The sequence below is a fragment of the Phytophthora sojae genome (genome assembly GCF_000149755.1).
Source record: "Phytophthora sojae unplaced genomic scaffold PHYSOscaffold_2, whole genome shotgun sequence".
NCBI classification, from domain to species: Eukaryota; Oomycota; class Peronosporomycetes; order Peronosporales; family Peronosporaceae; genus Phytophthora; species Phytophthora sojae.
The window spans coordinates 1,622,752-1,650,442 of NW_009258116.1; the positions used below are offsets into that span (position 1 = coordinate 1,622,752).

The 27,691-nt window shown below is 54.0% G+C and overlaps 7 protein-coding genes across 7 annotated transcripts; 2 read left to right on the forward strand and 5 right to left on the reverse strand.

Moving 5' to 3' along the window:
- Window positions 1-1,463: 1,463 nt before the first annotated feature.
- On the reverse strand, window positions 1,464-4,600 carry PHYSODRAFT_344405 (hypothetical protein; the record flags this gene model as incomplete). The annotated part of the gene is made up of 3 exons (XM_009520228.1): window positions 1,464-2,575; window positions 2,655-3,604; window positions 4,476-4,600. 3 exons carry the CDS (start codon window positions 4,598-4,600, stop codon window positions 1,464-1,466), a joined length of 2,187 nt encoding a protein of 728 aa, XP_009518523.1.
- A 951-nt stretch (window positions 4,601-5,551) lies between these two features.
- PHYSODRAFT_484829 (hypothetical protein) lies at window positions 5,552-6,547 on the reverse strand (the record flags this gene model as incomplete). The annotated part of the gene is made up of 1 exon (XM_009520229.1): window positions 5,552-6,547. The coding sequence occupies one exon, from the start codon at window positions 6,545-6,547 to the stop codon at window positions 5,552-5,554; it is 996 nt and encodes a 331-aa protein (XP_009518524.1).
- Window positions 6,548-9,829: 3,282 nt separating this feature from the next.
- On the forward strand, window positions 9,830-12,549 carry PHYSODRAFT_263425 (hypothetical protein; the record flags this gene model as incomplete). Its single annotated transcript, XM_009520230.1, has 5 exons — window positions 9,830-9,912; window positions 10,011-10,035; window positions 10,111-10,446; window positions 10,584-11,658; window positions 11,765-12,549. The coding sequence occupies 5 exons, from the start codon at window positions 9,830-9,832 to the stop codon at window positions 12,547-12,549; spliced, it is 2,304 nt and encodes a 767-aa protein (XP_009518525.1).
- A 1,066-nt stretch (window positions 12,550-13,615) lies between these two features.
- Window positions 13,616-16,335, reverse strand: PHYSODRAFT_324473 (hypothetical protein; the record flags this gene model as incomplete). Its single annotated transcript, XM_009520231.1, has 5 exons — window positions 13,616-14,424; window positions 14,507-15,581; window positions 15,671-16,054; window positions 16,130-16,154; window positions 16,253-16,335. The coding sequence occupies 5 exons, from the start codon at window positions 16,333-16,335 to the stop codon at window positions 13,616-13,618; spliced, it is 2,376 nt and encodes a 791-aa protein (XP_009518526.1).
- A 584-nt stretch (window positions 16,336-16,919) lies between these two features.
- PHYSODRAFT_556088 (hypothetical protein) lies at window positions 16,920-19,050 on the forward strand (the record flags this gene model as incomplete). Its single annotated transcript, XM_009520232.1, has 5 exons — window positions 16,920-16,979; window positions 17,108-17,197; window positions 17,276-17,336; window positions 17,423-17,472; window positions 17,593-19,050. 5 exons carry the CDS (start codon window positions 16,920-16,922, stop codon window positions 19,048-19,050), a joined length of 1,719 nt encoding a protein of 572 aa, XP_009518527.1.
- A 112-nt stretch (window positions 19,051-19,162) lies between these two features.
- Window positions 19,163-20,613, reverse strand: PHYSODRAFT_310702 (hypothetical protein; the record flags this gene model as incomplete). Its single annotated transcript, XM_009520233.1, has 2 exons — window positions 19,163-20,333; window positions 20,402-20,613. 2 exons carry the CDS (start codon window positions 20,611-20,613, stop codon window positions 19,163-19,165), a joined length of 1,383 nt encoding a protein of 460 aa, XP_009518528.1.
- A 943-nt stretch (window positions 20,614-21,556) lies between these two features.
- PHYSODRAFT_541058 (hypothetical protein) lies at window positions 21,557-22,722 on the reverse strand (the record flags this gene model as incomplete). Its single annotated transcript, XM_009520234.1, has 1 exon — window positions 21,557-22,722. A coding segment is annotated over exon 1 (645 nt), but the record flags the coding sequence as incomplete, so codon positions are not given.
- Window positions 22,723-27,691: the final 4,969 nt, after the last annotated feature.

The following is a 27,691-nucleotide window of genomic DNA, read 5'->3' on the forward strand; positions in this document are numbered from 1 at the left end:
GACCCGAGCGGCTTGAACTTACGCGGCGGTGCCTTCAGTGATCGAAAGTAGGCAAGTTCGGGCCAGCGCCAGCAGAACGAGCACAAGTGATTCAGTCGCATTGTGACCGCGGCTGAACGGTCTGCAGGCAGAAAAGCAATGTCGGTGTGTGGGGGGGGGGAATAGATCTCGCCGGCCGGCCTGTCAGCACTCGGCGGCTTGCGCGCCGTTCGTGTCAGTTGCAGTTCGGGCCGCGTCGGCACGGACGCGTCGGAGACGAGCGTTTCCGCTCGCATCGAATGGAGGAATGATCTCGAAGCGCCAGTGGCTCCAGCGCACGCCAGGAGATAGTGCATACAGCGTGGAGCTCAAGGCCACGGAAGTAGTCAAACCAGGGCTGCAAGAAACCTGAACGCCAAACGTACAGGGGTTCAGAAGCCTCGCAGTACGTTCTTCATCGCAAGTTCGAGCGCGAGCCGCTGGAGTCCCGTTTGTTTATTTTAGTCCCGTTTGCCTTCTTCTGAGCAGTATCTCGCTTTAGCTAGGCTGAAGGCTACATGTATTTTGAGTCACTACTGTGGGAGTTGTGACTCGTACTGTATGACAGCGAATTCCTGTTTATTCGTGCCTGGGATCGCATCTCCAGCGTTCAGATAACCGCCCTCTTCACACCGCCGCCGTCTTCCGCATGCGGCATCCCACTTCGCGAAGGAGCGAGCTGGACTACATGTACTCACACAACATGGGCCTGTTACAGGCAGGGTGTGTGTGTGTTTCAGAGCCACAGCACGCTCCTCCACTTCAACTCAGCTCAGCCCAGAGGAGAGGGGATGGTGACACACTCACTCCCGGTCTTGCTTGGCGTGAGCCAAATTCGGTTTCGGTCGCTCGCTGGAAATCCGCAGCGACTGGTCGAGCATCGCACTACACGAACGACATGGTCAGCATCTTGCTGCTTGCGCGTCGGCGTGCTACTGGCAAGCAGAACTCGCACTGCCATTGAGGGCCGGAGGTGAGTGAGTCACTTTATGCTCGGAATTGGCTTTCGAGTTCAGTGAATGCTCCGGGACGTGTTTGCACGCGGGTGGCACTCTCCGTGACGAAAAGGCTCACGGTGCCGTTATTTTGATTTCCGGCGATGGGTGGCGAGCGTTATTCGCGCCTTGGGATAGCCGAGCTGATTCCCTTTCGAGAACTCGCCCGGACTTGGCTCTCTGGCCGAAGGCAGACAGCGCATTGGCACGCAAGGCCGACTATCGCACGGCGTTTCAGCGCCATCACTTTGCCTAACTGATTGCAGAGAAACTCTTTGGCCTGACGTGAAGGCGGGAGGGAATTGTAGCAACTTTGGCACTGTGGCCCAACGCAAGTCTATCGGATGAACGTAGCTGGAGAGAGTACTAATGCAACCAAAAGAAGAGGTATGATATATTAGCTCACTAACCTACTGCACTCTCTTCTCTATACGAAGACGTCCAAATAGTTTACGACGACACGGTCGCGCCCGCAGCAGCGGCAGCAGCACTAGCGTCCGAGCTAATGGTGGTGCCGGTGGTGCTGGGCGGGGCGCCTCGCTGGGTGGCCAGCAGGCGTCGGATGCCGTCCTCGTCGTCCTCGCGCAGCACGAAGCTGAAGTTCCCGTTGCCCTCCGGCTCGTGGATCACCTCGGTGCCCAAAGTGTGTCCGTCGCCCTCCTTCTTGCCCTCTGGACGCACCAGCAGGAAGCTCTCGCTCTCGTTCGCAACGTAGTCAGGTACGCGCGCGCGCAGCGTGGCGTCCAGCAGGCGGTTGTTGTCGCGGATCCGCACGGAAACGTACTGCCGCGTCACGCTGGCCACCTGGTGTGTGATCGTGCTGACGTACTGCTGCAGGAGCTCCTCGGCCGACCCCGTGTCGCGAACAAGCTTCTCCACGATGAGCTTCAGTCCCTGCGACGTGCGCGCCACGCTGCGAGTTTCCTCACGAGTGGACGAGCTGACAGTTTCCACGCTGGCCACGCTCTCGCGGAGAGCGTTCACGTCCTCGTTCGTCCGATCCAGCTGGGTCTGCAGCTCCTCGAAGGCCGGCAGCTCTTCCAATTTGGCGGACAATCGCTTGGCCTCCTCGTGCTGCTGCTTCCAAGACTGCTCCAGCTCTGACAGGTGCGACTGCAGCTTGCTCAACTGGCCCGTCATGGCCGCGATCGATGACGAAGTGGAAGATGCAGTGGGTTCAAAGTGCGAGCCGCCGAGCTCGCCCTCGACCTGCTGCAGCCACTCCTCCAACTCGCCCAGGCGAGCGCGCATCCGTCCTTCCAACGCAATACGCTGCGAGCCTTCGAGACGCAGGCGCTCGTCGAAGTGCGTGCTGAGTCTCGTCAGCGAAGCCTCGTGCTCCTCCGCCAGCGCGTTCAACACCGTCGAGAACGGCAGTCCGGAGGTCGAAATCGTGTCGTAGTCGCTTGAAGCCTGCTTCTTCTTCTCGTCGTTGGGGTCAGAAGGCGTCGACGATTCACCCGCGGGTGATGACGACGAAGCTGTTGCCGCCGCTTCCGCAATCAGCTCCTCCGCGCGCTTGGCCGCGCTGGCAACACACGAAGCCTCCACCTCCGCAACCGCTGCAAACACATGATAAGACGTTAGTTAGCACACGCACCGTCCCGTCAGCTCAAGCGAAAAAAATCTCTCTCTACATACCTGCTTGGAACTTAGAGTCAATCTCTTCATGCAGCGTCTGCACCAGCGTCTTCAGCTGACTGCTCTTGCCGTGTTTGCCAACAGGAACGCCCAGCACCTTGGAAATCTGCGCCAACTGCGACTGGAAGGCGCTCTGTCGTCCTTCCAGCGTCGACACTCGGTCTCCAAGAGCACTCCCTGTCTCCTCCGTGGTCGATGTGGAACCTCCCTCCGTTTGAGCAGCAAGAAGGTTCTGCACCTGCTTCTCCAGCTCCGTCACGCGGCGTTCACAGCTGCACCCTCCCTGCTTCGACGGAGAAGACGAAGATGAAGATGTTGAAGTCGACGTCGCCACCCCCGTCTGCTCCTGCATCTGTACCATGATAAAGTCTTGCAGTGCCCTCGCCAGCTCCTTGCTCTTGGTCTCCATCTCGTCCTCGGCCGGTCTCAGCACGGCACCGAAAGCCGTCGGTGTCGGCATAACAGCTGACGCTGTGGCGTCCCCCGAGAGGGACGGAGCCTGCAGGTAGCTGAGGTACGAGGGCAGAGCCTCCTCCTCTCTCTCCTCCTCCTCCCTCTCGGGTCTGTTCCACAGCATCCTGGCTGTGGCCTCTCCGCTCGAGTACGAGCCGATGACTCCGTGGTTGGTGGGCCTCACGGCGCTCTGGAGGCCGGGAGGACCCGCGTTCGATTGCTCAGACACTGGAGAAGACTCGGACGCCGCGTTGAACCCTGCGCTCGTCGCTGGAGAGGAGGAAAAGGCCGAGGAACCGCTCGCAGACCCGTCGAACGCCCATAGTCCGCCTGCCGAGACCGAATGCGGCGGCAGATCGCGCCGACGCTGCTCCAGGCGACTCATGGCGCTGCTGCGGCGGGTAGACGCGGGTGTGGCGCCGTTCGAGACGCGGCGTGGACGCCGGGGGAAGTGCTGGTCTGCGTCTGCGGAGGGGGCCGACGACCACATATCGGCGCTTCAGTATGATGGACTGCGGTGGAGAGGGGCCAGGGGCCAATAAAGCGGAGCGACAGGATTGGTGGAAAATGGGGAAGATTTGCCGAAAAGCTTTTTGACGAATCGTTCACGTGATGGATAAAGGTGTTCGAGTCGGGTGAGGGTGGTGTGTAAATGGTGTGGCGCACAAGTTGAAGCGGAAGATCGGCGGGTGGAGTCATTTCATCGTGTACGGCCCTGGCGAGTGAAGGAAACTCCCTAAGCAAATGACTCCAGGTCGAATGGCAGGAGATGACACAAGTTTACTAATCTCGCTAAGATGAATGAATTAACAAGTCACTTTGGAGCAGTGTCATTGCTTCAAGCATGACCTGAAGACTAGAGGTCATGCTTGAATGATACAGGCTGTAGTACTACACCACCTCTTCAAAGCTGCAGCTCAACTTCACAAACTTATGACTGTGAAAACTTCAAGCGTACTCCAACTCCGTGGCCATCATCTGTCATCGACGATGTCGACGTCGGCAGCGCTGAACGGCGTCAGTCTCGACTTCCGCTTTCGCCGACCGCTTGCTTCGCGATCCGCTTTGAACGGGGGCAATGACTTCCGCTCGCATCTGCTCCGCAACCATACGCAGATTCAACCCGCGGACAAGCACAATTTTAACTACGTCATCAGTCACATTAGCCTGTAGCCCGGTGACGCCGTCGAGTACTGTACTAAGAGGAGAAGATGTAGAGGAACATGTCCGCTGGCGCTGTGCGAGCGCGTCCCCTGTAACTTCAGTCATTTGACCAGAGCCACGAGCGCCGTTCGGCCAGTGGAGAACGCCTCACGAGCTTCAACACGTTTTGTGGAATCTGCACAAATCCCTCGTAGACGTTACTACAGTTCGTCCTGTGTCTGTTCGAGTCGCGCCATGTGCGGGAACAGCCGACAAAAGCGCTCCGCTTGCGTAGCCACCGTGATGGCCTCCGCCACTTGGCGCGTGGTCGTCGCCTTAGCCGTTGCCATCTTTGCTGCTGAACGTGGGGTGCATCTCGGTGTCCTTTGCTCTGATGCGTGTGGGCTGGCTTCCGAAACTCGCCCTTAATGCAACAGGCAAGCTTCAAGTCTTCGGGCGACACATGACACATCCGCCCTGCGCGCAATTCGGCATTCGCTACAGATCTGGACGCGTAGACAATGCGATTGAAGACTTGTCATCCGTTGTAATCCATTGTAGTCATCTCCTGCTGCTCTTCCATAGGCTCATCGTTTTTTCGTCAAATATCCCAACGTGGTTCCCAACACGGATGCTATTGAGTTTGTCAGACTGCTGCCACACCCGAGGAAGTCGCGTAAGGCTCCGCTTGTTGTAGTCCGCCTAGAAGTCGTTCAAAACGGCACGTACCGTCGAGGAGTGACACTGCAGCTTACTGTGTGAAACTCCGGCTTTGTCCTGGTGTCCAAGTTTAGAATCTAATTAGATTCTGACGGTGGTGAACGACGCAGGATACTAACTACCGGTAGTAAATACGAACGGTGTTTTCACGATCTATTTTACGGCACTCCTAAATCTTTTTTTGCAAACTCGTCCTAATGACTTGATCAGATCGAACTCACTCCCGTCCTAATGTGCTTGCCCTGACTTGCGAACGGGTAGGCAACATGACACGAACGCGTTCTTATCAAACTGACTGTCACTTGCGAACAAACGCTAGGCCTAGATACTCCGCCTGCATCTCGAAGAATGGCGTCCAGCGCAAGTCGCTCCACACGGCGGCTCGATCGGCACTCGATGCGATAGACAGTCTGTGCGTCGGACCAGGTTTCGAGGGTCTCAATGCGGATCCGTACACGACCCCATGCGCCACTAGGGACAAGCCGCCCCGATGATCTCCGGCACACAATGGCCCCGTCGCGTCGAGTTTCGGCTTCACCGTCAGTGTTAGGCTCACTCGCCGCATCACCGTTATCTCAGCTTCAGTCCCCCTCCGCGAACGCAAAGAGGTCTATGTTCAACGACAGCGCATCGTCTGACAACGTCCCAACGTAGTCTCCGATCAACCATCCTCCGGCCGTCGGGATCATGGACGACAAGCCACTGGGTAGAGCGCGGAAGACGCGCAGTCGGCCGTCCAGGAGCATCGACGTTCGTGCCTCGGTATTATCATTAGCGAACGAAAGAGCTGAGAGGAGACACAGCCTCGGCGTCGCGGTGTCAGTATCCAATTCCACATCGATGCAGCCGAACTCTCGGGCGAGTTGAGCGACGTCAGTGAATCGAAAACTTTGGATAACGCGCTGTACTTGATTCGACGAGAGGCTGTCAACTTGTATCGATTGAGGATCGAGAACCCAGCGACCGCAGAATGGACTGTGCTGGTTTAGCGTCCCGTTAGGAGGCTCAGGCGCCGAGGAAGTGATGAACACCCGAGCCTGAGCTGTGTACGCCTGGAACCAACCCTCCAAAGTCCTTTTCAGCGATTCAGGCGATTGATGATGATCCAGTAGAGCTGAGACTTCTAGGCGAATGATACCAAACCGACCTCGATTATACACAAGCGACAGAATGGTATCAACCAGAGCGGACAAGCACGCGTCCTGGCCCCCTGGTGTTGGGTCGCTGGTATTACCCATGGACTCGCGAAACATCTCGTCAAGAACATCGTACAACGCTGGCACGAGCGAGGTGAACTGCTCTTGGAGCTCCTCGTTACTTGTCATGTTGTTGCTGACGGCTGGGCGCAGAAGTCTTTCAACTGAACAAGAAGACACAGCACGCAGGAAGAGATGGACCACTACTCGGACGAGAGCTCGCTCGTGAGCCGGAGATGGTTGTGCACTTTTTGTTGGTGAGGTATTCCCAAAGATAGGCGCTGGAGACTCGTCACGATCGGTTCGCTCGAAGACGTCGCTGAAGAAGGAGACCGCTACATACTCACGCTCTGCTCCAGATCTGGCTGTTGCAGCGCGCATCGAGTACGCACCAACGGCACTGGTGTTGATCTCGACATCTGCCAAGGATACACTGCCACAAGATGATGAGTTGCAGCCCCTTTTCACGATACTCCAGCTCTCGAGTGTAAGCAAGTTGATGCAACAAGCTAGCAACATCACCAGCACGTAAGAGTTCGTGATCAGCGCTGTTAACGCGACGTTGCTGCTGCCCTTGGTGCTGCTCAGCGCTGCCACACGCGTCCGAAAGTTTACTTGACACGTCGTCTGCGTCGGTATCCTCCGCTAGCAATTCACAGCCTGACTCATAGCTAACAGTGCCGATTCGGCGGAACGATACGACGGGAAATGGAGGCGACGGGTGCCGCGCCAGTACAACGGCGGGATGATGATCCATATCCTGTGTTTCGCTTTGATTCCCTTGGCGGAACACGTAGGCAACCGGGTGGTGGGTCATTTCGCGCTGGGTGCGCGTGTTGCTGCTATCATAGTTATAGAACTACTTGGGGTATCTGCTCTTGTTGATGACGTACAAAACAGTATTCTACCCCATAGCAAACAACACAATGATCTTTGCATTAGCTTCGTCGCGATTAGAACGTTCTGGTTGTCGTCGACTTCGTACCTTGGGGAAGGCGCGCTGCATCGAGTCGCTCTCTCTGACCGCACGGACCCAGACGGCGCCTTTGCCGGTCGGTATTGCACTCAGGTCGAACAAACTCGCAGGGAGTTGAACAGTCTCACCAACACGCAGCTTCCGTTCGTTTTCATGCCTCACTCTGTCATCATCCCCCGCGGCGCCAACATCGCGGAACAGACTCGCAAGACTCTCCGACCACCCTCGAGGGCTCGAATCGGGTGCAAACCAGCAGCTCCTCTGACTCAGCAGTGCTCACTTCTGCCGAGAAGGTCACAAGCAAGTGCACGGAGCAGCCGCAGTAGCTCCGTTTGGCGTGCTCCGGACAGCAGTGCGGGAAGCACCGCAGCAGCTACAACGAAAAACGCCATTGAACCGTCAGTATCTAATGCACACGCAACGATGTATCCGCTCCGCTGACCTTCACCCCTCGCTCTCGGTTGCTCCTGTGGACAAACATTATCATGGGAATGATAAACTTAGTCACTAACATCCGTTCGTCATGGATCGCCGCCTATCTCACGCACCTCGCGTACTCACGGCGGAAGAGCGGGTGCTCGTCTTCGCTGCAGTCCACGCGCAGGAAGCGGCAAGACTCCACGTGCACAATTGGCGGACAGACCTAGTGCGCGCTCGAGACGTCGGTTGACGGCAAGTATGCTCCTTGGGGGAAGATCGACCAAGCCCCACGTCTATACAAAATGGAGGGTGAACACGAACGGGTACGCACGGTAGTTTTAAGGGCCAGATTTGGCAGCAGCCTCAACTTAATCTGGCTCTGTCCTCAAGCCTGAGCCTTGGTAATTGGAATGGCGTCCACGAATGTAAACGTGGTGTGCGGATTGTGTAAAGAACATACAATTTAAACTCGCTTCTTTCATTTTGATCACAGTCAAAACGTTATTAGATGGAAGATTGCAAACACTGGCATAAATATGCAGGCCACGAGTCGAAGTGCCAATGCTGCGAACGCTTACATCGGCTGATAGCCGCTGCAAGTGATTTTTTTTAAACGGTAGTGTCACTTACTTTCTAGTAGCTTACTACCGCTGTCTACCATGAACTAACGACAAAGCAAACTGGCTCAACTTGTGTTAAATGTCACGAGCCGGGTGGCTCTCCGAATGCGGAATAAGAGAGGACATGTGATCGATCTCGCCACCCACGAGGTTCGGCAGACACAGGACACGGGCCCTGCACCCACCTGAATGCGGCCGTAGTAGCCGCTGTCCCATAGGGACTTGATCGCGTTCGTCCGGACCCGCCGCAGGCGATGTAACTTGGTCCTTCTTGAATGCTGCTTAATTTAACCCCTGGACCGGAGCCACTCTTGTTTTCTGTGAAGTTAGTCTATTGACACAATGCCTTACCATCGATCTCCTCTATTTCCGCATCACCGATGCCGAATTGTTTTCTGGGTTGCGACCGACAGCCCGCAGCATATCGACACGAGGATGCGTTCACAGAAAATTATCATTGTTCCGACCAAGCCGGACCATGAATGTGGACCAGCTGCAGACATAGTGCTAGAAGACAGCAATAAAACGATATATAAATCGTTAGTAACCCTTGCTAGCTCGAGCCAAATAGCTGCAAAACTTCACAAGGCCACTGCGGAAACCGAAGAGATAGCGATGAACGCGGTTGCTTCAAACTCACCTGCTAACGGGAATACTTTGCATGCAGCATGAGCTAACCTCCCAGGAGATCTTATAGACAATCTTTTTCTCGCTTGAGGCTCCACAATGCGAAAGTGGGGGAAGCTCTCGTCTTCCCTGAAGCTGAGATGTGCAGGTGCGCTCCGAGTTTGGCTTTCTGGTTGGGCGGAGATTTAACGGAGAAATGCGAAATAAACACGAACAGGAGTTTCAACACCAGAATTGGCAATGCGATCAGGCGCTCGTCTCAACGGATGCACCAGCGCATCTTAATCCTGCGTCTTGAATAAGATTGCGAACGGATTGACCGATAAAGCAACACAATAGCGCGGCGTGTGCTGACAGTGTAAGTAGATGCACAATTTAACTACTCGGGCGGCACAACAACAGATTCTGCCTGTATTTCGACAAGCGAGGTCTATATCGACTTTGTCGTTGCACAACATGGCCGTCAGCCTGTGGGTGAAGAATGGATCGACCGCAGCAGGATTGAAGGCCCCGCTGTTGGCATTTTTGCTGCAGAGAGGGTGGCCTACCGCAAGCTTTATGTAGAGTGAACAATCAGCCGCTTGCTTTCACGGTGGTTGCGAATGTAACAGCGATCTTCCCCACGATTCGACAAATCGTCAAAGCTCAACCATATTCCACCAATCTCATCTCAGATCACTAAGCTAACCAGTGGGCATCGCTAATGCGAATCTTAAGGATAATGTGCAAGTACAGCGGCAAGATACCAAGATTCGATTGCCCGTTCGGCGGTTGAAATACAATTCCCGCTCCAGTTTCGTCGACGGAGGCGTTCGCGAGGGTCGAGCGCAGCGGGACTGTTCAGGGCCTTGGGCCTCGAACTGGCCCGAGCGCTATCTTTGCAGCGTCTGACGAACGAAACTTGCGAGTGCGCGGCTGGTTCCTTCGTCGTCGCCTGCCTTCATTCCGTCAATCTCCGTCAACGCAGCGAGCGAGCCAGGGAGCTCGTAGCTTGACAACTGAAGTGCTGCAGCGCTGCCAATGACGCACGTGGTCATGTGCCGCTTCCTGCGCTTGGGCTGCAGCGAGGGCGAGCACCCGCTCTTCCGTCGCGAGTACGCCAGGTAATGGACGCATTGTTGACGAATTCACTCGTGAGGGTGTCTACATGATCACTCTCTGCTAATCCCGGTGGACGCATCTCGTCTCGTGTCCTCCACAGGAGCAACCGAGAGAAAGGGGTCAAGGTGCGACTTGGAACATCAATAGCTTCCGTCCCGCAGTGCAGGCCTTGACTAATCGTGTTGCTGTTGCTGTGGCAGTTGCTGCGGTGCTTCCCGCACTGCTGTCCGGAGCACGTCAAACGCAGCTACTGCGGCTGCTCCGTGCACTTGCTCGTGACCTTCTCAGCAGACGTGAGCGATGCCAATGCTGCGCTGGACGAGGTGGTGGTGGCGACGCGGTTCGAGCCCTCGCAGGTGGCGCCGCTGTGGCCTGCAAGCCTGGCGGGTCTGTTCCGCGATGTCGGCGCAGCGGGGGATGACGACAGATCCAGACACGACAATGAGCGGAAGCTGGGTATTGGGGAGACGGTTGAGCTCCCCGCGAGCTTGTTTGGACTTGATGCAGCGTTACCGTCCAACAAGGGAGCCATCTGGGTACGAGCGGAGAGGGAGAGCGACTCGATGCAGCGCGCATATCCCAAGGTACAGAAATCGCTGTCAGTGAAGTCACCGCCACAAGAGTGCAGGAATCTAACTTGTGCCTTGTGAATCGGATCTTCGCTCGTTGTTAGAATACCGTTCTGTACGCCATCAACAAGCGCCGGTTCCCCAAGTGGTTCTACAACTATCACGGCAGCACCACGCGCACCCAGCGTGAAATGACCCACCACCTCGTCGCCTACGTGTTCCACCGGAGCACTCCAGGGCAGTCGACAACCCAAAACGATGGGGATCCGCCGACTGCAGTCGTGTTGGCGCGGCACGCGTCGCCTGCCTTCAAGTTGGTGTCGTTTCGACGATCGGGCGTCACTAGCAATGATGCTTGCTGCGAGTTGCCTGCGATGAATACCCCTCCACAAATGTTTGACCTTTCTAGGGCTGCACACCAGCAGCAGCAGTACCAGCAGCAACGGCAACAGCGTGTCCATGACGAACCTCAATGGTATCAGCAGCCCAACCCGCGTGAAGATCCAAAGTACCCGTCAGACGTTATTAGAGAGCGCTATGCCTACGACAACAACGAGGAGAAGAGGAACCTCGGTATTCCATTCGTTCATGGCATTTTGGGCGTTGATCCAAGATCGTGCACGAGAGAACTTGGATACCGTGAGAAGGGCCAGCATCTTCTCATCTTGTGGCAATTCGTCAAGTACATTTCACTCGATGACATCGGGATCCGAGCTGACACCGTGGGCTCGTATTTGATGCGCACAGCAGCAGCCAGATCGGACGTAGATCTCGAGCATATAGCGGCCTCAAGCTTGAGCGAAATCTTCGATCGTGCCCACAGCAATCGTGACCAGTCTCCGTTGCCTATCTTTGGCAAAGCCTCACCGCCATCAGCCACTGCACCATCTCCAGACCCAGAGTGTGCTGTCATCCGAGTGGTTGTGCGTCTCTTCTTGCGTGGATTGTCTTCGTGGACTGTCAAGGAGCTTCTGTGTACAGCATTCGGAATGGGAAGCGCTTCGACAAGTAAAGAGAAGCTCCGCGAGCAGTTCACGTTGCTCGTCAACAGTCTGTACGACGTCCTGGACGATACCCTGCGGGAATTTGCGCGTGATGACAGCGGTTCAACATTCGGCAACCAAGACGTATGCTTGCCTGCTCTCGCCGACGCTGTTCTGTCGCTCGTGTCCAGTCGAGGTCGGTTTAGTGTCATTGCACCGGCGGTCTCAGCTCTACTGGATTGTCACTCGTTGTCAAGCGCTTTGGGCGGCGTACACAGCTCAAGTTCGGGAATTTATGATAGTAACCGCGACTCCGCTTCCCGACATGGTGCTGCAAGAGCGTACAGCGCGGAGGATTGACAGAAGCGCTGCACTTCCGAATCCGTTCTGCGGTCGGTGGGTGCTAGACCCGCAGTCGATGCACGCTATCAACGTCGCATCGGATCGAGTACATGACGCACGCGGAAGTTTTCAGATGACCGATGCTGCCCAATTCATACGTGAGGTCGGATGCATCGATATCGAGGTAAACGTCTCAGTGCCGCGGCTTTCGGTCCAATCGGTGCATTCATTTGCAACTGGAGCGTCCAAGACGGCGTCGTCGATGCTCCTAGACGGTCGACTGCGCGTCTTCCGCGTGTTGCCCAGCGGTTTGTCGTCCATGATCGCGACGGCCGGTGGGTGGTCCATCGGAGACTACGCTGGCGCATTGTCAGACGATGCGCAGTCGCTGAGCGTCGACTTCTTCGCGTTCGCGGAGGGGTATCACCCTCAATCTGGTGGCGAGATAACGGTGGCCCGTCGAGTGAGTATGACGCTGACGCTGGGGCAGGAATACGGCGAGGCTGGATCGGTGTCGACTAGAGGCGGTGGCGAAAGAGAGACGAGCATACTCGTGCACGGGGTGGTTTACGGCTCTGCTCTGAAACCCGACACGGAAGCCTTGAACCCTGATGCAGGCGACCCGATCTCGGCGCGCAGGTTGTCCACCGCATCATGTGCCGATCGATCCGCCGTGTGGAGCGACTTGAGGTGGACGCCACTCATCGAGATGCAGGCAGACTACGTTGCCGTGGCACACGCGTAAAGGTTTTGCAATCGTATATGTGCTTCTCAATAGAAAATCGCCAATCCGTTCGAAACCCAAAGAGTGATGAATAACGGCAAGCACTTTAGAACGAGACTCCAAATGGAGCTCAACTCAGGACGAGTGCGTATCCATTTTGAGATGCAGGGCGGAAAGCGCTTTGGGAAGTGTGCAGCCGCTGAGCAACGCGCCGATGTTGGCGCTACTGCTCATGAAACGGCCGATTGGTTACGATCTGCACCCAGGCTACATACAGTACAGCTTTCTGGTACATACAGCTTATATGAAACAATTGGCGGGAACCCGGGTACCCATCGGGACCCCGGTTCCCCCAAAACTACCGGTACACATGTATGAGCAAATGCATTGAAGTGTTGGTCTATGACCTACATAGAACGCAGCTGAAGCTCAGTAGGGGAACGGAAGGTTAATTTACCTTCGCCCTCGTCCTGTGTCTCTCCACGAAAATCCAGTCGCTTGCCTGGTGCAGCGGTACAGTGCTTCCCGGTCTCATCGCTATCCTCCTGCTCATGAAAGATAAACTTGGACATGGTAAGGTATGTTATTTGGGTCTATTCAGTACCTGTGGCATATTTTGAGGGTAGTCCTTCATCGACAGCACTTGGATATGAGGGTTTATTAACTTGCCCCGAGGGTACCAATATGGAGGCCAAAAATTAAATAAATAATTCGCGATTTGGTCGGTATCATTTGCGGGAACCCGGGTTCCCGCCAATTGTTTCATATATCCAACACGAAGTAAGGCACGCCACTGGCGTGACGCCACACAAAAACGCATAAAATAGTTGATGCCCGGATGCCCGGCGGGATGAAGAATGCGAACGGCCGTTTCATGAGCAGTAGCGCCAACATCGGCGCGTTGCTCAGCGGCTGCACACTTCCCAAAGCGCTTTCCGCCCTGCATCTCAAAATGGATACGCACTCGTCCTGAGTTGAGCTCCATTTGGAGTCTCGTTCTAAAGTGCTTGCCGTTATTCATCACTCTTTGGGTTTCGAACGGATTGGCGATTTTCTATTGAGAAGCACATATACGATTGCAAAACCTTTACGCGTGTGCCACGGCAACGTAGTCTGCCTGCATCTCGATGAGTGGCGTCCACCTCAAGTCGCTCCACACGGCGGATCGATCGGCACATGATGCGGTGGACAACCTGCGCGCCGAGATCGGGTCGCCTGCATCAGGGTTCAAGGCTTCCGTGTCGGGTTTCAGAGCAGAGCCGTAAACCACCCCGTGCACGAGTATGCTCGTCTCTCTTTCGCCACCGCCTCTAGTCGACACCGATCCAGCCTCGCCGTATTCCTGCCCCAGCGTCAGCGTCATACTCACTCGACGGGCCACCGTTATCTCGCCACCAGATTGAGGGTGATACCCCTCCGCGAACGCGAAGAAGTCGACGCTCAGCGACTGCGCATCGTCTGACAATGCGCCAGCGTAGTCTCCGATGGACCACCCACCGGCCGTCGCGATCATGGACGACAAACCGCTGGGCAACACGCGGAAGACGCGCAGTCGACCGTCTAGGAGCATCGACGACGCCGTCTTGGACGCTCCAGTTGCAAATGAATGCACCGATTGGACCGAAAGCCGCGGCACTGAGACGTTTACCTCGATATCGATGCATCCGACCTCACGTATGAATTGGGCAGCATCGGTCATCTGAAAACTTCCGCGTGCGTCATGTACTCGATCCGATGCGACGTTGATAGCGTGCATCGACTGCGGGTCTAGCACCCACCGACCGCAGAACGGATTCGGAAGTGCAGCGCTTCTGTCAATCCTCCGCGCTGTACGCTCTTGCAGCACCATGTCGGGAAGCGGAGTCGCGGTTACTATCATAAATTCCCGAACTTGAGCTGTGTACGCCGCCCAAAGCGCTTGACAACGAGTGACAATCCAGTAGAGCTGAGACCGCCGGTACAATGACACTAAACCGACCTCGACTGGACACGAGCGACAGAACAGCGTCGGCGAGAGCAGGCAAGCATACGTCTTGGTTGCCGAATGTTGAACCGCTGTCATCACGCGCAAATTCCCGCAGGGTATCGTCCAGGACGTCGTACAGACTGTTGACGAGCAACGTGAACTGCTCGCGGAGCTTCTCTTTACTTGTCGAAGCGCTTCCCATTCCGAATGCTGTACACAGAAGCTCCTTGACAGTCCACGAAGACAATCCACGCAAGAAGAGACGCACAACCACTCGGATGACAGCACACTCTGGGTCTGGAGATGGTGCAGTGGCTGATGGCGGTGAGGCTTTGCCAAAGATAGGCAACGGAGACTGGTCACGATTGCTGTGGGCACGATCGAAGATTTCGCTCAAGCTTGAGGCCGCTATATGCTCGAGATCTACGTCCGATCTGGCTGCTGCTGTGCGCATCAAATACGAGCCCACGGTGTCAGCTCGGATCCCGATGTCATCGAGTGAAATGTACTTGACGAATTGCCACAAGATGAGAAGATGCTGGCCCTTCTCACGGTATCCAAGTTCTCTCGTGCACGATCTTGGATCAACGCCCAAAATGCCATGAACGAATGGAATACCGAGGTTCCTCTTCTCCTCGTTGTTGTCGTAGGCATAGCGCTCTCTAATAACGTCTGACGGGTACTTTGGATCTTCACGCGGGTTGGGCTGCTGATACCATTGAGGTTCGTCATGGACACGCTGTTGCCGTTGCTGCTGGTACTGCTGCTGCTGGTGTGCAGCCCTAGAAAGGTCAAACATTTGTGGAGGGGTATTCATCGCAGGCAACTCGCAGCAAGCATCATTGCTAGTGACGCCCGATCGTCGAAACGACACCAACTTGAAGGCAGGCGACGCGTGCCGCGCCAACACGACTGCAGTCGGCGGATCCCCATCGTTTTGGGTTGTCGACTGCCCTGGAGTGCTCCGGTGGAACACGTAGGCGACGAGGTGGTGGGTCATTTCACGCTGGGTGCGCGTGGTGCTGCCGTGATAGTTGTAGAACCACTTGGGGAACCGGCGCTTGTTGATGGCGTACAGAACGGTATTCTAACAACGAGCGAAGATCCGATTCACAAGGCACAAGTTAGATTCCTGCACTCTTGTGGCGGTGACTTCACTGACAGCGATTTCTGTACCTTGGGATATGCGCGCTGCATCGAGTCGCTCTCCCTCTCCGCTCGTACCCAGATGGCTCCCTTGTTGGACGGTAACGCTGCATCAAGTCCAAACAAGCTCGCGGGGAGCTCAACCGTCTCCCCAATACCCAGCTTCCGCTCATTGTCGTGTCTGGATCTGTCGTCATCCCCCGCTGCGCCGATATCGCGGAACAGACCCGCCAGGCTTGCAGGCCACAGCGGCGCCACCTGCGAGGGCTCGAACCGCGTCGCCACCACCACCTCGTCCAGCGCAGCATTGGCATCGCTCACGTCTGCTGAGAAGGTCACGAGCAAGTGCACGGAGCAGCCGCAGTAGCTGCGTTTGACGTGCTCCGGACAGCAGTGCGGGAAGCACCGCAGCAACTGCCACAGCAACAGCAACACGATTAGTCAAGGCCTGCACTGCGGGACGGAAGCTATTGATGTTCCAAGTCGCACCTTGACCCCTTTCTCTCGGTTGCTCCTGTGGAGGACACGAGACGAGATGCGTCCACCGGGATTAGCAGAGAGTGATCATGTAGACACCCTCACGAGTGAATTCGTCAACAATGCGTCCATTACCTGGCGTACTCGCGACGGAAGAGCGGGTGCTCGCCCTCGCTGCAGCCCAAGCGCAGGAAGCGGCACATGACCACGTGCGTCATTGGCAGCGCTGCAGCACTTCAGTTGTCAAGCTACGAGCTCCCTGGCTCGCTCGCTGCGTTGACGGAGATTGACGGAATGAAGGCAGGCGACGACGAAGGAACCAGCCGCGCACTCGCAAGTTTCGTTCGTCAGACGCTGCAAAGATAGCGCTCGGGCCAGTTCGAGGCCCAAGGCCCTGAACAGTCCCGCTGCGCTCGACCCTCGCGAACGCCTCCGTCGACGAAACTGGAGCGGGAATTGTATTTCAACCGCCGAACGGTAGCCAAATTGGCTCCTGTCCTCAACGAGGTGAGAGTATGCAGAGCTCTAGCCTTGGGAGCCATAACAACTTCAATACAGGCAGAGCGTGGTTGAGCTGTTATTGCCAACCTACCATTATCCTTAGTTCTCGCATGAGTAATATGTGCCTGCCTAACATTAGTAGCCAGAGGTTGTTAATTATGCGAACGACCCGTTTAGGAATTGTATAAAATCCAACCGGTACCGTTCCGATGGTACACCCTCATATAGTTATACAGCGCTCTCTATACTATAATCTTTGCTAAAATTAAAATATTCTAGGCGATACCGCAGCCATTGAAGCATGAGCGATCTTCCCGAGGACTTCCACGCTCTTCTACGCCGCCTCGACGACATTGCAGGGGTGCGTTGCAAGCGGCTTCATCTCCTCTGTCACCTGCAACAATGGATTCATCCACACACGCATATTCACGACGCAATATCACGTTACAAACAGTCTCTAAGTTGCTGTAAATTCTGCGTTTGGGACAGGAAGAATGCCCCGAGACGACGCCCTACGCGTCGCACTACCGGGTACTGGAGATTCTGCAGAAGCTGCGGACCACAGCGCTGCCCCCGGCGGTGCGTGATGCTCAGTACAGCCCTCAAAACCTTAATATTTAGCCTAAAAGGATGCTGCCGCGGCCTTATTTTCTGAAGGAAATGGCTATTGCGGCCGCTAAACTAGGCGCCACGTATCTGGCAGTGGAAGAACCCCATCGTACGTGGTTTCCAAGCACTTTTCGGGCTCTAGAAGCCCAATTTTGGCGGTTCTAGCTCTAAATTGTACTATTGTGCGTGCTGTAGACGCCCAACCAGCGCTGGAGGAAGCTGGCAACTTTTTCTTCCCGGAGCTGGTGAAGTTTACGGCAGATATCATGGTGGACGACGGGTCTTCGGGCCAAGACGCTGCTAAAGAGGCAGCGCCGAAGCTTCTGAACCAGATCCCGCAGGGCCAAGCGAAGACGGAGCGCGAGGAGTTCGTGGTGTACGTGGCGGAGCTGCTGAACCAGCTGGGAGTGCTCTGGTCGAACCGCTCGCGGCCATTGAGGGCGCTGTGCTACCTCTCGGCGGCGCAGATGCTGTGTAAGGAGAAGACGGGCAAGCAGGACGGCGCGTTGGCGGCGGCCCAAACGCACACGCACTTTTACTTGGCGCAGGTGTATGGCAGCTTGGGGATGGAGGACGAGTCGGCGAGGTTTTGCTTGTCGACTTTGGAGCTGCAACTGTTGCAGTGCGTGAACGATGCGGAGAAGGGAGACACGTCGCGGTTTGCAGGCGCGCACGAGTGGGTGCGCAACGCGTTGAAGCTGGTGGAGTTTTATCTGGACACGGACAACCCGAAGGATGCTGCCACTTGTCTAGCTGCCAGCGAGTACATGCTGCTTCATCATGGAACCGACGATGGTGAAGACGACGAGGATCAAAAGATTCTGACCGCTGAGATCTACTCGACCTGGAGCAGGCTTCACGTGATAACGCTCCAGCTGGCAGGGATGAGGAAGGACGGGTACACAGCGGATGAAATTGACCCAGTTCTCCCGCGGCCTAGTAGTATGGAGTCCACGCTCGCTAAGTTGGCCCAGACTGCGGCGCCTAGCGGTGGCGAGACCACTAAACCGCCAGGATTTGGCATGGAGTTTGTGCCCGCATCGAGTGTGGCGACGTTTGATCAAGCCCGTGACGTATTCAAGATGGGTCTTCGGGCTTGCACTCGAGCTCGGGAAGTGTTCGTGTTGGACGGCTTTGTGACGCAGCACGTGCGTCTTCTGCAGCGTGAGAGCGCTCTGTATAAGCGACTGCTTCCTTTTGAAGACGCTCGCGGAAGGAAGGTTGCTATGCAGAGACGACGTTTGGCCCTACTGACGCCCGTGCTGGGCGACACGTTGAACGAGCGCGCCTTCAGTGACTTGTTGCAGGAACTCTACTTCGAGTGCGCAGAGATAAACGCCGATGTGCTCGAGCTCAAGCGCAGCAAGGAGGCCGGGGAGAAGGCGATGGCGTACGCAATCAAGGCGATCCAGTGTTACCAGCAGTTCCTGCTCCTCTACTACCCGTCGTCTGAGCCTGAGGGATCATTCAAGGAAGACCCCGTGCGTGTCAGCGTACTGCGCGGAGGCAAGTCGGTTCCGCTTCCAAGTGAAGCCATGTCTCCCAAGGAGTTCCGAACGATGCTGCTCGGCTACTTTGGACTAGCTCATGCTTGTGGCAAAGTCTCATTCCCGTCGAGCAAGACCGTGGGGTATTGGCGCCAGAGTCTCGCCTACCACGAGGCCGTGACGGAACTCGTTCGGAAGTATGAGCAGAAGTACCCGGGACAGCAGGGACAAGAGTTGCGTCGCAGCTTCCAAACGGAGCTGGCTATCTGCGGGGAGATGGCCGAATTGCTGCCGGAGAAGATTAACCAGCTCGTGTACAACGGCAAGGCTCTGTAGGATCTCCAGATTGTACGCATGTACGGTAACCTGCTTTCCTCTGATTTTATTTCAGTTGTATGATCTTGATGAGGGAGTTGGTCTATCAGTGCTATGGCAGCCAAATGGTTGGCTACTCGGCTGAGAAGAACTCGATGCCACGACAAAACACCGTTTGCTCGTCTTCCAGCGCCAGGAAGCAGGATTTGTCCACTCGGAGCTCCTGCAGACGAGAAAAACGGCAAATACTCACCGGAAGCCCTCTCAAGCCGCGATTTCTTGTCAATACAAGGCGCACGAGCGCCTCGCACTCACCAACATTCTCTGGTATTTCTTCCAGCGCATTTTGCTGGAGATCGAGGTACGCGAGTGTTTTACTTCGGAAAAGCGAGGAAGGCAACTTCTTGAGTTTGTTCCCAGCGATGTCAAGCCGCTGGAGCTGTGGTATCTTTCCTACCCCAGCGGGAAGCACCTGGAGCCGATTGCGAGCCAGCTTCAAGTGAAGAAGCTCCGTCAGACACTCCCAGCCTCGGGTTGGAAGTTCAACAAGCGCGTTATCACTCAAGTCAAGGTACTGCACTGTGGTCAACTCTGCGAGAGGGTTCGTGGGCACGTTCGAGACTTCTTCAACAGCTTCTTCCTCTTCGTTATCTACAACTTCGTCATTGTCTGGTGTGTCTTCGTCCAGAAGAATATTTCTCTCGCCTGGTTGCCACTGGCGCAGTTGATTCTGAGCATAAGTGAGCGTGACCAGCGTCTTCAAAGCTCCTAGTTGTGAACGAGGGAAACACTCGATCCTGTTTCCAGTCAGCGACAGATTCGAGAGATTCGTGAGCTCTGCAAAAGACGCAGCGAGCTTGAACAGCGCGTTATTCTGCAGGTTTAGCACCTCGAGGCTTTCAAGCATCCCGATAAACTCCGGCAGCTCCTGCAGCAGGTTGCGTCCGAGGTTGCAGACGCGTAGTGCGCTGAGATTCCCGAAGGCGTCGGGTAATTTACGGAGCTTGTTTCGACTTAAATCGAGTCGAGAGAGCTTTGAAAGACATGGGAACGACTTTGGCAGCCGGCGAAGCTGATTGCTCCGAATATCCAGTATTTTGAGACTGCTGAGTGCGCCGAACTCACGAGGGAGCTTCTCCAGAGCATTTTCATGCAGGAAAAGTCGACGCAGTGCACTGAGATCGCAGAAATTCCCAAGGAGAGAGCGCAGCGCGTTCTTGCTCAGGTCGAGCTCTTCAAGGCGTTGAAGTTGATGGAATGATAGGGGCAGCGACTCGAGTTGGTTACCGGCGAGTGATAGGCGTCTAAATGGCATGAACGTTCAAATTCACGTCAGATAATTGTGGAAGTTTCGAGAACTGGTCCTTCTTACTCAAGTAACTCGAGACAACCGAAGCTGGCTGGTAGTTTTTGCAGTTGTATGTATTCCAGTGTCAGATCGCGGAGGTGGGTGGCGCGCTCGAGGGTTTCAGGTGGAAGTGCCAGAAGCTCGCAATGCGTCACCACTAACCTCCCAGTGGTAGTCGAGCTCTTGAGCGCTGAATCGAACTCTCCCAGCGCCTTCGTCGATGCGCTGGCGCCCATAGCTGCCGTTTCGAATACTGTGGTGGTTAGCACACCTTCTACGAGCCCGAGCCCGTCTACTTCAAAAGTGGGCTCTCCCTAAAACGAGAGCCAAAAGTCGCACAAAACGGGCTCCCTCATGGTAAGTACGAGATCAAGGAGCCCTGGTTCGGGCTCCCCATTGGCTCCCCTCCAGGGCTCCCCAAATTTAGCTTCAAATCTATGACGGGCTCTTCATAGTAATATCTGATTGGTCAATTTTACCTAGACTTAAGGCGAGCAACTTCGCGTGATCGATGCGCCACGCTAGAAGATCGAGCTCAAAGATTGCCACACTAGAAGATCTCGCGCCGCTCATATGTGGACAGCCGCTCCGAGGCCACCCCAGCGTCGCCGATAGTCCTTCCTTCCCCTCAAGGAGAAGCCCTCTTTCCTATGCCTTTTCAGGTTAGAACCTGGAGATACTTCAATGACGGCCAATCATCAGCGAGATATTTAACACAGGTGAGGGGGAGCCCTTAACGAGGGCTCACAGTTCTGGAGGGCTCCTTTCACTTAACCTATTGAACTCAAGAGCCCAGGAGCCCGAGCTCGCGACTTTTTGGGTTCACCCAAGAGCCCAGGAGCCCGGCTCTCCCCAGGGCTCGTAGAAGGTGTGGTGGTTGGGTTGCGACTTTTCAAGATGTCTGCTACTTATACAGACGCGATCAAGCTTTTCATAACTTTTTTCCTTAAAAAAGGATCCAAACCAACACGAATCCAGCGCTATGGCGAAACGAAAGTCACAACAAACATGCTTTTTTTTCAGTAGAGATACTGCTAACGTAATGCATAGATTCGTGGTCGACCGCTTCCCGGCTCAATTCACACGTGGCAAACCTTGGCGACTTCCCGTTCGGCGTCAGTAAGAGCACACCGACTACTCAGCCACCTCAGCACTAAAAGTTGTACCGAGACTTGATGTTTTCCACCATCCGCAGGCGTGAGCGTCTCACTCTGGTCCATGAGAGCGGCGGGGAACGTCGAGCTCTTGTCCGAGGGCCCATAGAAGTCGGGCAGGCGAAAGCCGTGGCCGATTTCGTGCGCCAGCGTCATCATCTGCTCGTCGTCCATGATCTCCAGCATGGCCTTCACCTCCACGCGCTGGCCCCAGTCTCCGCCGGCGCCGTCCACGTTCTGGCCGGGCACGTCTTCCGAGGGCCAGAGCGACATGTCGAAGGGTTGGCCCTCGCACGCGCTCGTGTCGGCGTTGGCCTGCTGGCCCTGGTGCTTGTAGCACTCGTCGGGGCACTTGGGGATTTCGTCGTCGTCCAGCACGCCCTCGTAGATCTTGCCCAGCGAGTCGTCGCTCCAGTCCAGCAACGACGCGTCCCGCACAGCGAAAAAGCCCACGATCTTGATGTCGATCTTCTCGTACGGCCAGCAGTCGTAGCCGATGAGCCAGTGGTTCCAGAGCTTGAACTGGCGGCTGAGCATGGCCTCGAACTTGGACGCCGTAGTCTTCGAGAGCTTCTCATTGTTGTCCCAGCGCACGCAGTAGCTGAGCGACGCGTTGTTGTTGACGATCTGGTCGAAGATGAGGTTGTGGAACGGCGATACGTCCTTGCTCATGCGTCGGTCCCACTGATCGTTGACGTCGGCGGTGCTGATGAACCTATTGGGGTTGCCAACGACACAGCCGCCCTTCTGAGACGTGATGTCGCCAAAGGGGGCATGTGCACTGGTGGCCGAAACAGTTTGGGGAGCACCGCCGCCTTCTGCCGAAGCTTGCGTCGGGAGTATGCTTTCTTGGCTGTATTTGTTGTTGGTTTGAGTCGACGATTCATTCTCAGAGGTCTGGGACGACACAGAACCGCCTTGGTCAGCTGGCTCAGGGGTCGTGAACTGGGATGCATTTTCGGTCTCAGCCTGCGTCTTAGTCGCTTCGTTAGCTTCAGCTGCCACCACAGTAGGCGTCTCCGTCGCCGTGGACGAGTCACTTTCGGTTGGAGGGGTAACAGCAGGGGTGTCGGGTGACTTCTTCCTAGAGTAGTTGCATTTTGCTGCCGTTGAGAACGAGCTGCATACAATGAGCGCTAACAAGTAGCTGTCGAGCTGAAGTACGCGCAGAGTGTCTTGTCGCCATCGCGGAGAAAAGCGATGTAAAAGACGGCACCACAGAAGCGAGCGACGGTGTAAGGACCGCTCTACATAAACGTTATCATGATGGCGCGCCGATAATAGTTGAAGCATATGCAATGTGCATCCAACGGTGAGAGAGAGAGAGATTTGAATTTGAATTTGTTGCGGTTTAGACGGCTAACTACACCCGATGCCGCGCACTGCTGCAGCGTCGCCTACGGATCACGTGCCTCCGGGGCACGAGCCCGCGGTAGTAGCCCACGAGAGAGAGAGAGAGAAGGCCCCAGGTTCTTGACCTGATGGCGTATATTTAGGCACTTATTTCGGAGCCTGCTGGAAACTGGCACTTTGACGTCTAAGTGAGTTACCCTAAACTATTCCTAGTTGATCGGTTTCCCTTCCTGAGGCCGTGGTGAGGCGGCGGTTTGAGGGGATGCGGTTGCGGAGGTGAATCGGGAGTTCCATTAGGGGGGTGACTTAGGGGTTCCAAGGGATGTAGCGATGGAGGTAGTCGGGGGTCGGAAATAGACTTACGTGGCTTTTGTATCGGAATCGCTCCGGGCGAGACTCGAACCCTCAGTGGAACGCTTGATCTTCGTGGGCCTTACCCACAGGGACACTAGGAGCCCCCATGTGCATCAAACGGTGAAGCTGTGCAAGATTTGCGAACGTGACTTCGCAATACGAACACATTTGTTTTCCCGTATAATACGTATTTATTATGCAAAATATACACAGGGAGAAAGAAACGAATATTGTACAATATACTATATACTATATACGTTGAATTGTGGCTAGTCAATTCAATCGACCCGATTGTATTGGTTTGTTTTATCATGGCATTTTTATGAACTAGCTGCCCTTTACCATACGACGATAGGGTGGGCAAGTTGGCATATTTAACCCCATAGAACCTCCGTCGCTCATTTTGGGGATTTTTTTTTCCATCGGTCTGTTCGGAAAGAAAATATACTTACCTTGTTATCGATAACCTCTCCGTAGCTGCAAAAATAACTATTTAAGAAAGATGACTATTTTTTGTTACAGTTAGCATTGCGCCTGAGCGAGTGCGGTGTTCTTTTGATTACTGTAGTCATACGCTGATTACGAGCGTTCTGTTCAGACCATCGTAAATCTGCTGAATCAAGCTTTAGCAGTTCGGCACTGTACGCTGAGTCTACTGTAAACCCCTTTATATACAGCCGGTGATCCTCGAAAACAGCTTGGACTTCAAATGCATGGCTGCAGTTCTGTCGGTAGAACAACGAGGCGATGCGTTCACGTTCAAAATCCGCGTCGAAATGCATCCATACGGTGCTTACAATCACATGTACGTAGGTACGCTGCATAGCTACAGTACATGTACATGATTTAATCATAAATAATCTATACCATGGTAAAATATCCGGGGATTCCAATCACTTATTCACCCAGGAGTAGAATTTTGCTTCTAGGTTAAGAAGTGATCGAAATACCTGGATATTGCAAACTATCTGCAAAGGGAATTCAGCATTTCGTGGTTCAACATATTTTTGTTTTGTTTTCAATTGACACGTGAATTGAGGTAAGTATCTTGTTAGTGCGCTCTACATTTTAAATGCGCCTCGGAATTACAAGAATGCATGGAAGCTGCACCAGGATTCTACAGTAAGCTTGGTACTGCGGTAGAATGTTATCTTGTAAATATAATAAAGAGCTTGTAACGTTGTGGTATGAAGCCTCATTATCCCTTTTTTAATATTAAAATATTTATCGTAAGTATGTATCGATACGAGTATGCACGCAGTCAAGCAAAAGTTGCATTATACTACCAGCACAAGCTGCACAGCTACAGAACAATTGTAACGGGGTTACACGCACAAGTGGCTACATTCACTTGTTACTCTAACAGATGCCATGTCTGTTAGAGGTTTGAACACTTCCTCGACCTTGGTGTAAGGTACACCAATGGCTACATACATTTACGACCACCACGACTGGTCCATACACATTTAGGATTCCTATTGGCTGAAAGCAGCATCTTTTAGCCAATGAGTGACTTGCATGTTAGCAGAATCCTGCCAACCAGCCGTTGGCAGATTCCTAGTTTAGAATATTACATTTAGAGGAAGTCAGAAACATAAAACAAAAATAGCAGTTCTCATCTTTTACCAAAACACGCTACTTGGAGTCTTTATCTTGTTTAAAGTATACTCGTGGATCTTGAGCATACTTAACTCAAGTAAAAGAAACCTACGCTTCCTCATACACGTGCGCATACGTGTAAGCCGTAGTAGTGAGCCAAGGTAGGCCCATTACAACAATCTTACACAGCATTCAGTATCCGATACCAATAAACAGGTGTTGCACTGCATGTATTTCGAAAACGATCACTGCCGTGAAGAGTGATCACAGCGCCAACCCGCGCCGGCACCGTCGTCTTTCACTTCGCAATTCTCCACCATGGCGACAAGCACCAGTTCTCCAGCTCGACGACTCCTTCTCGCTACCTTTCTAGCCCTGGCGGTTTGTGGGAGCTGTTTGTCTGCTGCTAATGCTGCGACTAACACGTCACCGAAGACGGACAATGCTTCCCAGCTGTTGAAGAAACCTCTTTAATCGATGGTACAGTGTTCCCTAAAAGCTGATAGCCAGTTACTCAGTCCCTCTTAAAGCTGTTATTGTGGTATTTAGTATGTTATACAGTCTCCCATAGTAATATGCTCCGCACCAGCCATCTCCTGCTTTCTGGCAGGAGCTCTCTCAACTAATAAACTTTACTTCGCCTTTTGGCGGCTCCACCTCACCTTCTTCTTCTTTACGTTCCTACGATCCTACCCTTACCTTCATAGGTTATGAGCTCAAGCTAAGCCTCAAGCGACAACATCCCGCGCCATACCAGTTTCTGTGAGGAAGACCCGCAAGTGCACGGCACTCGATGACAAGCACCTCAACCACGGTGTGGTGGCAATGCCAATTCGTGCAAGCCGCTCCGCTCACCGACTGTGATGAAGATTCTGGTGTTGCATGTGGACGCGATCAACTAGGAGACGGCCCAACCAGACTGCTGCCCAACTCAGCGCATCCCGCGACAAGCGCCGACATGAAGCAAGGCACGACAAGCGACACACGAACCAGCCGGACGATTAACCTGCGCAAGCATATTCCATGGCCGATGTCGATGTCCTGCCGACGCGCAGGCCGGATGAAATCCCCGTGCCAGACGACCACTCGATGACACGTGCAAATGCACATCCGAGAGATGGGAGGCCGTAATGCCTGGATGTCAATCCCAGAGCTATTTAACTGCGTGAAACGCAATGCCATGAGCTAGCCACTTGCCAAGCTGGGAGGCTAATCCCCAATACCAGCGAGATAGCTGATGAGAGCAGCAATGCTGACTCGCCGAACTTGCTCAATGCCCACGAAAACAGGAAGGAATAAGCCCTGAATATCGCCCCACATGCGAATGTGAAGTTGCTTCTGGCAAATGCCTCAGCCGTAAAGGCATCGGCGCGCTAGTGCTATACTAGACGTGCCTTCATGTCATCTAACCACGCATCGGCAAAACATGCCACTCAAATGGCTTACCGATCGGTATTCCCAAATTGAACACCATGCGATATGCATGAAGAACGATGACTCTGGTTTATTCTAAGAGGGTTGTCTTGACAAAAGTCCCGTTACTCGCCCATTAGACAAGCACGAATACGCTTATGTCTTTTAATCTCCAGGCATGCACGACAAGTTCGCATCTACCGGTAACCATGACAAGACATGCACGAATACCGCATCAGTCAGACTCATTGATGAGAGTTACGCTTTGTTTCTTAAACATGCCAAGCCTGAAGTCTGCCTCTGTCGGATAGCGTAATTTGACAAGGCCGAACTACGCCTTTGTCTGAAATGGCGACGTTACTTCTGCTTATCACTATGGCAAGGCGAATCGTCGATTAACGAATGAGTTTAAGAGCATGAGTTCTATCGCTCATGTCATACTTGGCACGTAAAGTACAAACGCCTCGTTAACGAAACTGCAAGCACGACTTTCACTTATCTCTACTGTTATATAAGTAGTAAGGAATGCACGATAGTACGCATCCGACAATACATGCATGAATATACCGCATTTGGCCAAAGCAACACGCACTAAATGTGTTTAAGTCTTACTATTAACATCGTACATCTTGACGCTCGAAAATGACCGCTGTCAAAAATCTATAACAAGCACGAACACTACGCTTCTTTCGATCACTCATACGACATCATGAGATTAATGACAAGTGTAAAACACTTCTGTCCTTGATGAACATTAAAACGGCACGCATACTAAGCCTCTGCCAAGTATATTTCCGTGAATAAATACGACAAGCTTATACAACCTCTGTCTATCCCAGACTACCGGTAGACATTGTTGATGTTTGAAACCAACTTGCCACTGCACACCATCAATCTGTAAGACAATGAACGAGTGCACTCTCTATTACCACAATTACGACTGCGTATTATTGAACTACTACATGCAACGTTTCAATCTGCAATGTAAGCTTCTGTCTGATGCGACATGGATGTAAACCCATTTGAAAGCAAGAACAGTGTGTGGTAGCCTAGTGGAGAAGTATAGCGACATTAACCCTTACAGTACCGTCGGTCTCGATGGGCGTATAGGTCTGTTGAGACCTATATTCTCACTTTTTCTTGAATACGATTGGCCAATATTCTCATGCAATGGTTGGGTAAGCAGCATAGAGGTCCATTTAGATCCGTAGCGAGCACGTCGATGCTCTGAACAAACTCGTACAATTCCAAACTGTTGTTATTTGTGCAGCAATATTTTTGTGTTCGTGATAAACGGTGCTTCCTCGCACGCCACACGGGTCCCGTAGGCCACCACACACGATCTCCATGAGCGTCACTGCTAGGGTCCACCGCGCCAAAAACCCACGCGTCTCGGTGGTTACCAGCACGAGGCCCTTGTCCGGCACGGCGCACTGGTGCT